An 11,628-nucleotide genomic window follows, 5' to 3' on the forward strand; every position below is an offset into this window, starting at 1 on the left:
AGTCTAATGAACCTTTCGCATTCTCACATTAATGTCATGTCATCATACGCCTAGGCGGAAAACTTCAAGATATCAAACATCTTGTCAGCCAAAAAGAAATCAAGAAAGGAAACTTAACTGTAATATACACTGTATAGCTATACATGTAGGTCTGATTTAGTAATTTAACACATCACTCAATGCTTGAAAGAGTACAGTACCGATATTCCGATACATTTACAGTACAACCTGGCTCCGCCCTCACTAACGGCCGTGCCGTAAAACATATTAAGAGCGTAGCTCTCGGGCGCCAAAGGCCAAAGGCGCCCGAGCGAAGCTCTTTAATGGTAACACATGCGTGAGTATACAGAGTTGCTTCCCCTTTCTACACGTTGCCTTTATTTATTTCCGTCCGGAAGTAGACGTCCAGTGGGAACACAGGAAGTGTATCCTTGAAGCAAAGACAACTGTGTTTCAACCCATACATGAATATCTTCATATAGATAACATAATCTTCATGTTTTATTACTTGTTTATTTATATAAAAAAAAGTATCACATTTTATGTGATACTTTTTTTTATATAAATAAAACACAATTGTCTTTGCTTCAAGGATACACTTCCTGTGTTCCCACTGGACGTCTACTTCCGGACGGAAATAAAAAAGGCAACGTGTAGAAAGGGGAAGCAACTCTGTATACTCACGCATGTGTTACCATTAAAGAGTTTCGCTAGGGCGCCTTTGGCCTTTGGCGCCCGAGAGCTACGCTCTTAATATGTTTTACGGCATGGCCGTTAGTGAGGGCGGAGCCAGGTTGTACTGTAAATGTATCGGAATATCGGTACTGTACTCTTTCAAGCATTGAGTGATGTGTTAAATTACTAAATCAGACCTACATGTATAGCTATACAGTGTATATTACAGTTAAGTTTCCTTTCTTGATTTCTTTTTGGCTGACAAGATGTTTGATATCTTGAAGTTTTCCGCCTAGGCGTATGATGACATGACATTAATGTGAGAATGCGAAAGGTTCATTAGACTCTATATAAGTATTTCAATTTGCACCTCTTGAATCCATTGCAAGAATCAAGTGCAGCATATTCTACATTCTAACAGGCATGAAACTTCGTTCATAGATTATCATACTATGACGTCACAAGCACGTCACAATCCATCGGCCTTCAACGGTTATTTCCGGAAGGATGAAAAATAACCGGAAAATTCTGGAACTGATGTCCGTTGCATTTATCTCTTTGACGGTGCTTCAAGACTTTTTTTTTTATTTCAGTTTTTTCCACATGCACAAAAAGTAAAAATTCTGATATTTTCTGAACCCGGTTCTGTTGATAATTCTACCGGGAGATATCTTCAAAAAAGAGATCATTTAAAATTTCATCCGCTTTAAATTTCCATTTGTTGAGAATATGAACGAAATAATTGACATTTTTGAAAGTCTGTATATAGTCTTTACATTATTTATGCATCACCACTCATAAAAGAACCAATGGAAAATGCATTTTTGACGAATTTAACAATAATTTTCCAGACAATCAACCCAAGTGCTACGCTCTTTTTCAGCAACGTATTACTTTTTCACAACGCGTGCCGATTTATAACTAGTTACAGACAAAAACTGTATTTTAATTTGGCATCATTACCTGTCAGACCTCGGTGACAATTACAAAATTTGAAATTCGATCCGGTGTTCCAGGATAGAACAGTAATTGAGACTACATATCCATATCAAGACAATTTCAGTTACGTCAAAGTATTTCAATGTTTTCTTTTTTAGTTTCATTTTTTTAACTAACATCTCTATACATTTACATTTACGGGCAGGTGACCGGTATTGAATCCGGTCATCTTGGTGAAGACGAGCGCGCTATCCAACGCGCCACCGACCCATCACATACTTTACGCACAAGAACAAATATATACTCTAGCTTTGACTGGAAGAAAATGGCGTCATTGATGGAAACATTATATTGTGAATACATTTTTACCAATCATCAATGATATAAATTACATACGGGAGACCGAGGCAAGTTCGGCCATCCCTGATATTTTTGTTTTGAGCTAATATTTACAACTTTAAGGATCTTAGCAGTTTAGTTGGCAGGGAATTCACACGAACAAATGGCGAGGAAAACTCTAATGTAAAATTACTAAACAGGAGAAAATTACTTTTGAGAGGGCAGAAAGAACTCGCTTCTAGTTATGCGAACTTTTTGAAACGGAATTGCTACTTTTTTACAGTCAAACGTGTAACACACTGACAACTTCAAACGATAATATATGAAAGCCAAACCAATCACTCACTACCATATTGCTGTACGATAAGAATTGATTGAAATATCAATTTGGGCCCGGAGAGTTTCCGCCAATGATACCGTGGCAAGTTCGGCCCATGTAACACATAAAAAGTCGTAAAATTGGCGGTAAAATCTGACGTTGCATGCTTTATGAAATCATATTTAAGCTGATTCCAATGGGGGCCGAACTTACCCGAATGCCTTTCCGAAGTAACCTCATGGCGGGGCTCGTTCGGCCATCCGATCCTCCGACAGGATGGTTAAATAATGTTCAAAACGGACGTACTGCCATACTTCCTAGAATGGACTTTAATACAGAAACAATAAAAAGGGCCGGATTTGCCCCGGTCTCCCTATTGTTATGTCGGTCTTAATCTCATTAGAGCTTGTGTTTTATTGTTATTCCTCGACTAGCCGACTTTAAATAAAGTTTATCTTATCTCATTCTGAAAGTTGTATTCTTAATCAGTAAATATCAGAGATCAACAAAAGCTAAGCTCTTTTAAGGCTTTGCTTAGTAAAACTATTATGTACTTTATTATACCCCCCGCAACGAAGTTAGGAAGGATTACTGGAATCAGCTTGTCTGTCCGTAGAAAAGTTTGTCCGGACAACTCCTTCTAAAGCAATGGACAAATTTCAACGAAAGTTTCCAGATATGATAACTGCCAGCTAAAGTTGGGCATCCATATATTATTATTTGTTCATTCTGACCCTTTATTTAACAAAGTCATGGGCCTTTGTTGAACAATCCTTGTCTGGAGATATTCTCCAAAACCAAAGGGAGAATTTCAACGAAATTTTTCAGATATGATAACTTTTCCCTGGCATTGTGCATGCACGTAGTATGTTTTATTTCGACCCTTTAAAAAGGAGTTATGGCCCTTTGTTGAAAAAAGCCTTTGTCTACCTCATAAACTACTGGGCCGATGTCGTTCATCAGGGTAGATTTTTTTCCTTTCCTCCCTTTTTAAGGAGTTATTGCATTTTGTTAAAAAAAGTTTGTCCTGACATCTCTTCCTTATCTACTTGGACTATTTCTGCAAAACTGGTTCATTTGGGCTAACAAGATTTGAGATGCAAGTATGTTGTGGCATGGGTGAATAGTACAGGAAGTATGTCAGTGACCTATATACTTAAATAATTACTGGTGGGAGACTACGGATTGCTTTGCAATGCTGTGCCTAAGTTAGCCTTTAGCTTACAGTTCTGGTTTATATAGGAGTGAGGGTATTATTTTACCTTTGGCTTACAGTTCTAGTTATCATTTCATTTTGCCTATTGCCCATTCATTAAACCAGATATGAAGGAATATTATTTTATGTCGTTAACTTGGAACAAATAAAGCAAGGAAAGATATCCTTGTCTGCCTCTCCATACACATTTTTTATTTTATTACATTTGATTTGTGTGACCATGAACGAAGGTCAATGTCATCAACGTTTACAAAACTTAAATCCATTCACATGAAAAACCTACTTGCTAAATATCAAGACCCAAGGACCTTTGGTCATGAAGAAACACACAAGTTAAGGGAAAAGTGGAAAGAAAGCTATGTTTTTCTTTTTTTGAATCAAAAATGTTATATGACAAATTTACCGGTTGTGATTTTTTTGAAATTCCTGATGTTGAAGGATATTATTGGTAGTCAACTTTTATGCAAATATGAGATATAGACTCGTTTTAGAACTATGTAAATTAACGTGTCGAAAATGGAAAATTTTCTCATTAGTAATAAAATTTCACATATTTTTCTACTTTAATCTTCAATAAAAAGAATAAATATTTCTTGTTATAATGTAATATTCGGTATCAAAATAACTGTTTAACTTTATGTTGCACGCGATGATGATATTTTTTTTTATAGTAATTGTGTCATTTAAGGTCTCCAAGAAAGCTGGGTCCACGTCCCGAGGCTGGGTACATTGGTGTTCAGTGCGTATGTGATCATTTCGGGGGTGTGATTGTCGCGCGCTGGGCGTCAACGTAGCAGAAGGCTTTCACAGTAGCTCCAATTTGAGCCAACCTGTTTGCCGTGGGTTGCGTCTCGTATTCCTGGGGGAAGAAGATCCTGGTGGTTGAGCAGGGGTCGGAATCACTGATGAACTCTGGATTGGAGGGAGACATGATCCGACTTTCTGCAACATGCTACTTTGGCTTCGGACTCTGGGAAGTCGAGAGGTGGTATGGGCCCTCTATCACCAATCGGCTGGTCACGCCGAGCCCTTGGTTTACATACTTCCAAGAAGGCGGTGGCTTAGGGTCAATCGCGAGAGTATGCTCTTCCGGGTAATATATATACTCGTTATGTATACTTTTACGAGTATACTACTTTGTGTATCCCTGACACTTTGGCGCTGGATATCCGCGCTGATATTAGTGTCCCCTTGTTGGGCTCCGGGGCGGGCGGGGACACAGACAGTGAACTAATTAATAAACATACATGGGTAATGAAAAAAACACAGAAAAACACCCTACAACTACCACATTCCCACAATTCATCATCATGTCGTCAACCACTAGTGGAAAAACTGCAGCAACATTGTCTCCTCTTCTGTTGAGGAAGGGTATAAAAGGAATAGCTGGGGACGTAAAGTCCGTCAAACCTTTGGGATCTGGCGATCTCCTAATCGAAGTTTTTCGCAAACAACAGGCGATTAACCTACTGGGTACCACCAGTTTTGGAGGTATCAGTGTTATAGTGAAAGCACATCCATCACTAAACAGCAGCAAGGGGGTAATCAGATGCCCCGCCCTGCGTAATGACGCTGATGCCGCCATACTGGAGTACTTCCAGGAGGAGGAGATCCCAGTCTCTGAGGTGCGACGGATTTTGTCCAAGAAGAACAACAAGTTGGTTCCAACAGACACATTTGTACTGACCTTTGCTACCCCATCACTACCTTCGGCCGTAGTGATTGGTTACCAAAGGTGCAGTGTCTCCGTCTACATCCCTAATCCATTAAGATGCCGTAACTGCCAGAAGTACGGGCATCATGAAAAAAGATATAGGCGGAAAACCGTTTGCCAGTACTGTGGTCGTGAAGGTCATGAGGACCAAAGCGACTGTGATATTGCCAACTTGCGTTGTGTTAATTGTGAGGGAAAGCATGCTGCTTCGTCTCGAGACTGTCCTGCCTGGAATCGCGAGAGAGAGATATTGCGGGTCAAATTTACCCGAAATGTCTCCTTCCCCGAGGCTAGGAGGATAGTGGAGAGCACGGACCAACCAAAAACAGCAAACAGTCAAAAGCAGCATCACCATCAAAAACAGCATCTTCATCAAAACCTGCACCACAACCAAAACCAGCACCACAATCAAAACCAGCACCACCATCAAAAACACCTTCCTCCTCAGGAGAAAACCCTCCAAAGGTACGCCCATCTAGGGCACATGTGCGTTCGCAGCGATCTCGCTCACTCACATCTGTTCCTCGATCCCAACTGAGACCAGAGGCAACACCACCCACCAACAGACCTAGGAAAAAAATTAAAATAGCGAGGGACAAATCTGAAGGACCGGATCTGAATGTCACCTTTGGCAAAGGATCAGAGGACCCGACAAACCGGTTCAATGTCCTACTAGATTTCGATGATGAGATGGAGACGAATGCCTCAGCGCTTCGTGCTTCGACTCCATCGAAATCCAGCCAAAATAGCAAAAGATAAATAATACAATTATCCAATGGAACCTCCGCGGATTAAAGGCAAATATAGAAGAATTTCAGAATCTATCAAAAGAATTTAGACCCGCCATTTTTTGTCTTCAAGAAATCATGCTCAAAAACCCAATTACGCTTAGAAATTTCTCACTCTACACGAACATTCCAACTGTAGTTAGCAGAGCAGCAGGTGGCGCAGCGGTAGCTGTCCATAAAAATATTCCTCACAGAATGATCAAGTTAAACACAAATTTACAGGCTGTTGCTGTCTGTGCAACATTACACAGACAAATAACCGTCTGTTCAATTTATCTCCCTCCGAGTATTGTTTTCACTTGTGAGCAACTCAATAATCTCGTCTCCCAGCTCCCAACACCATTCATAATCCTCGGTGATTTTAATGGTCATAATAGCCTGTGGGGCTCTCCCAACACAGACGAGAGAGGAAGACGTATTGAGGAATTTATAGATAAAAACAACTTGTGCCTTTTTAACAACAATACCCCTACTTATTTACACCCTGCTACAGGCTCTCGTACCCACATTGATCTATCATTATGCCATCCATCCATTTTACTTGACTATGACTGGAGGGTAAATGATGATCTTTGTGGGAGTGACCACTTCCCAATTTTTCTTCAGAATATTGGGACTCCTCTTGATGATCCTCTACCTCGATGGAATATGCACAAAGCAGATTGGGCCCAATTCCAACACATGTGCATTGAAAAACTAACCATAGACAATTTTACTAACCTCGACGACCCTATCAAAACTTTTACTGAAACACTCACTTCTATTGCCCAAAAGACAATTCCAAAATCCGCTCCAAAACCTACGAAGTTCCTTTTATCTGAAGAATCTTTTAAAACACGCAGTAATCGGGCAGCTGCTCTAAGACGCTACTTCAATTGCCCAACTGCTTCAAACTACAGTGAATTTAAAATTTGGCGGGCAAAGGCTCGGCGATCAATTAAAATTGACAAAAGAAACAGCTGGAGAGAATATGTATCCAAGATATCATCAAACACGTCCTCAAAAAAAGTATGGGATATGATTCGGAAAATAAGTGGGAAAAAGAAAAAGGCAACATCCTCCCACCTCATTAATAAAAACAAAATTTTCTCGTCTATAACTGAAATTGCTGATGCATTTGCAAAAAACATAGCTAAAAACTCATCCCCTTTAAACCACTCCCAAAAATTCCAGTCTTTGAAAAAAAAGAGAGAAAAGAAACGGCTCAATTTCAAATCATCAAACAAAGAAAGTTATAATGAACAATTTACCCTACCAGAACTTGTTGATTCGCTTAGAAAATCACAGGACACTGCTTCAGGTCCTGATGATATTCCATATCAATTTCTAAAGCACTTACCGGACTCTTCACTAACATGCCTTCTTTACATATTCAACCAAGTTTACGCTTCCGGAAAGATTCCCGATTCGTGGAAGAACTCCACAATTATACCTATCCCAAAACCGGGAAAGGATGCTACTGACCCAAACAACTATCGTCCTATCTCTCTGACTAGTTGTGTATGTAAAACTTTGGAACGAATGATAAACACTAGACTGGTTTGGTTTCTTGAGGCCAACGATATAATATCCCCTCTTCAAAGTGGCTTTAGAAATAGAAGAGGGACAAATGACCATCTCATCAGATTAGAGACGTTCATTCGAGAGGCTTTCGCCAAGAAAGAACACCTTGTCGCTGTGTTCTTCGATCTTGAGAAGGCCTATGATACTACATGGCAGTATGGCATCATGAAAGATCTTCACGACCTTGGCGTACGTGGAAACCTTCCCAATTTTATATCTAATTACCTATCAGATAGACACTTCAAAGTCCGTGTTGGTTCAACTTTTTCTGAAACGTCTAAACAGGAAATGGGAGTCCCACAGGGTGGAATCCTATCAGTCACACTGTTTGGACTTAAAATAAATGATATAGTCAAATGTCTTGGTCAATCAACAGAAGGGTCGCTATTTGTGGATGACTTCTTGATCTGTTACAGATCTAAGAACATGCACACGATAGAACGACAACTTCAACAGAGTTTAAACAAACTACAAAATTGGGCAGACGAAAACGGCTTCAAATTCTCTAAATCCAAAACTGTGTGCATGCATTTCTGTCAAAAACGAAAAGCACACAATGACCCAAATCTAACACTCGATGGCACTAGAATTCCTGTTGTTGAACAGACTAAATTTCTCGGCCTCATTTTTGATTCGAAACTCTCTTTCATACCACATATAAAGTATCTGAAGGATAAGTGTTCCAAGGCGTTAAACATTATACGAGTCCTTTCTCATACTGATTGGGGAGCGGATCGTGAAATGCTTTTGCGCCTATACAGATCACTTATTCGAACAAAACTGGATTATGGTTCTATGGTATACGGGTCAGCGCGCAGTTCGTACCTTCAGATGCTAGATCCAATCCATAACCAAGGGCTACGTCTTGCCCTGGGAGCTTTTCGAACAACACCTGTAAAAAGCCTGTACGTGGAAGCAAATGAACCATCCCTTTATGACAGAAGAATAAAACTTTCATTACAATTTGCAACTCAATTAAAATCAAACCCTAAAAATCCTGCTTTCAACCAAGTATTCAACCCCAAATACCAAAACATATTTACGCAAAACCAAAAACTTCTGCCAACATTTGGTATCCGAATTTTGAATTTCCTGCAAGAACTCAACATAAAATTGACGGACATAGCTGAATTTAACATATCTGATGTTCCTCCGTGGACCATTCAAACCCCCGATTTTAACTTTACATTACATGAGCGAGGGAAATCAAGTGTTATGCCCGAAGAACACAAATCCTCCTTTCGGGAATGCATTTCGAATTACCCTTCTCATACACAACTTTACACCGATGGCTCCAAAGAAGGTGAGAAAGTGGCAGCAGCCTGCTGTACTGCCAATACTTGCACTTCAGTCCGACTACCAGACGGCGCCTCCATCTTTTCTGCTGAAGCATGCGCCATTGGTTTGGCCCTCGACCATATCGATGAACACCGCATTAAAAAGGCAATTATTTGTTCAGACTCTCTATCTGTCCTACAGAGTTTACAGTTACGAGATCCTAAAAACACAATCGTACAAAACCTTGCTCTTCGAATATCTCGTATATTAAAAAAGTCTAAAATAACTTTACTATGGATTCCGAGCCATGTCGGAATAAAAGGCAACGAATTTGCTGACAGGGAAGCAAAAAATGCATTGAATCTCGAACAAACAAATATCAAACTACCATACACAGATTTTAAACCTACTATTCGTACAGCCATTCAAAATGAATGGCAGAAACGCTGGTCTCTGGAGACCAACAACAAACTTTTTAAGATACAACCGAAACTTAAAACATCTATTCCCAGTCGGAAAGATCGTAGAGAGGAAGTTGTCCTCGCTCGGCTCCGCACTGGGCACACATATCCTACTCATTCGTACCTTTTAAAACGAGAAGATATACCTTCATGCCACGCATGTGACACTCCATTTACAGTGGAGCATTTTTTAATAGAATGTTCCGATTTTAAACACATTCGTGATAACTACTTCCGAGTCCCGGATATGAAAACACTTTTCAGTTCCGTGGATTCGAAGGCATTATTTAACTATTTGAAAGACATCGGTCTATTTTATAGACTCTGATGTCTTTTAACCCACCTTATCCTTTTTGACGTTATATATATATCGCATATTCCATATCATCTATTCGTTATCTCTTTTATTACTTTAACCCCCTTTAATTATTTTTTATTATCTACACATACAATGCGAATACTTTTAAAATGAACCATTTTATCTGATTTTATCTTCGCTATTCACATGTTTGTTAAAAAAGTAAAATAAATAAATAAATCACCATGGCCCTAAATGACCACAGCCGTCGATGGGCCGTTAAACATAAACAAACAAATAAACAAAAGTGTCATTAAATGCTCTAGGAGGAATTGTTTTTCGCACCTTTAACACCCACACTGGTGTAAGTCTATGGGGCCCATTTATCATAAAATGAATTCTGAAAGTAACTGTTCCTGGTCTAAGCTTCCTATATATTAAATCACCATAGGCGTTGACCCTACCTTTGTATTATTAATGTAATTGGCTACAGATGATTCATACCATTTTGGTTAAATGCATGCGCTAAACCTGTTCGGCTCTGATTGTGAAATAATATATTTCCTGTCAACTAGGTAGATAGTATACGTAGTTTATAAATATTCATGACTTACTCTTGTACTGAATATTCACTATATCTTATGCAATTAATTACTATTTTTTGGTATTTATGGTGCACAATATAACGTAACGCAAATCCGTATAAATATGTCTATATGAAACAAACAACGCTGTAATTGAAATAGGAGTTGTTTCTGCAGCCATATTTTGTCTATATTTTTCTAAAACGGAAATATTGTGGTATAAATCATGCAGAACCCATTAACCTGAAACACAAAGAGATCGAAAACCATCTTTTGCTGAGAAACATACACGAACACTATGTATCGATACAGTGATTGTAAAGCCAAATATATCACTCGGAATGTTTTAATTAAAAGCGGCTTGTACTTTGATAAAGGGTAGAAATAAAGGATATTTATTCATTCACAACAAAGAAAATTCGGAACCAAGCACGTGCAAAGGTAGTGTAAAGACTTTTTCTGATATCGATAGTAAATGTTGAACGGATCAACATTATTGAATCCAGCATCAAAAATAATTAGAAATCATTTCTTATCCTAGAAGGAAATGTTATATTATTTATCATTTTTATGGCGCTGGATAATACTCGGGTTATCATTAAGATATATATCAATATATAGGGGTTGCTTGTTTGTTTTGAGTTTAATGCCCTCGCGACAGTCGGGGTCATATAAAGACAGGAACTAGGTGTCCTCCTCCAATCACAATAGCGTTCTTCATTCCTTGGAGAAACCTAACTAGTAGTTGGAACACACATGTGGTTAACCACAAGTGGCTAATAACCTCGACTTTGTTTTTCATTGAACAACTTTTGAATAATGACTTCCCGTAGAATTGCTTTCTGTCGTCATTTTCAATGGTAAAGTCATAGTTCACAGCAATTGTTTACCCGAACGGAAACAGACATTATGTATTTCCAAGTATAACAATTGTTTACCCGAACAGAAACAGACATTATGTATTTCCAAGTATAACAATTGTTTACCCGATCGAGCACAGACATTATGCATTTCCAAGTATAACAATTGTTTACCCGATCGAGCACAGATATTATGTATTTCCAAGTATAACAATTGTTTACCCGAACGGAAACAGAAATTATGTATTTCCAAGTATAGCAATTGTTTACCCGATCGAGCACAGACATTATGTATTTCCAAGCATAACAATTGTTTACCCGATCGAGCACAGCCATTATGTATTTCCAAGTACAACAATTGTTTACCCGATCGAGCACAGACATTATATATTTTCAAGTATAGCAATTGTTTACCCGATCGAGCACAGACATTCTGTATTTTCAAGTATAACAATTGTTTACCCGATCGAGGACAGACATTATGTATTTCCAAGTATAACAATTGTTCACCCGATCGAGCACAGACATTATGTATTTCCAAGTATAAAAATTATTTACCCGATCGAGCACAATCATTATGTATTTCAAAGTATA

At 38.7% G+C, this 11,628-nt stretch overlaps 1 protein-coding gene across 1 annotated transcript; it reads left to right on the plus strand.

Annotated features, from left to right (window-relative positions):
- The first annotated feature begins 4,798 nt into the window (after positions 1-4,798).
- Positions 4,799-5,740, plus strand: LOC110457815. The gene has a single exon (XM_021509241.1). It carries the CDS (start codon positions 4,799-4,801, stop codon positions 5,738-5,740), a length of 942 nt encoding a protein of 313 aa, XP_021364916.1.
- The last annotated feature ends 5,888 nt before the right edge of the window (positions 5,741-11,628 follow it).

Source organism: Mizuhopecten yessoensis, unplaced genomic scaffold (assembly GCF_002113885.1).
Source record: "Mizuhopecten yessoensis strain PY_sf001 unplaced genomic scaffold, ASM211388v2 scaffold9311, whole genome shotgun sequence".
In the NCBI taxonomy this organism is placed as follows: Eukaryota; Metazoa; Mollusca; class Bivalvia; order Pectinida; family Pectinidae; genus Mizuhopecten; species Mizuhopecten yessoensis.

What these genes read in the sequence shown, in the direction of transcription:
- LOC110457815 (XM_021509241.1), top strand. Translation starts at nt 4,799, where the DNA reads ATGTCGTCAACCACTAGTGGAAAAACTGCAGCAACATTGTCTCCTCTT.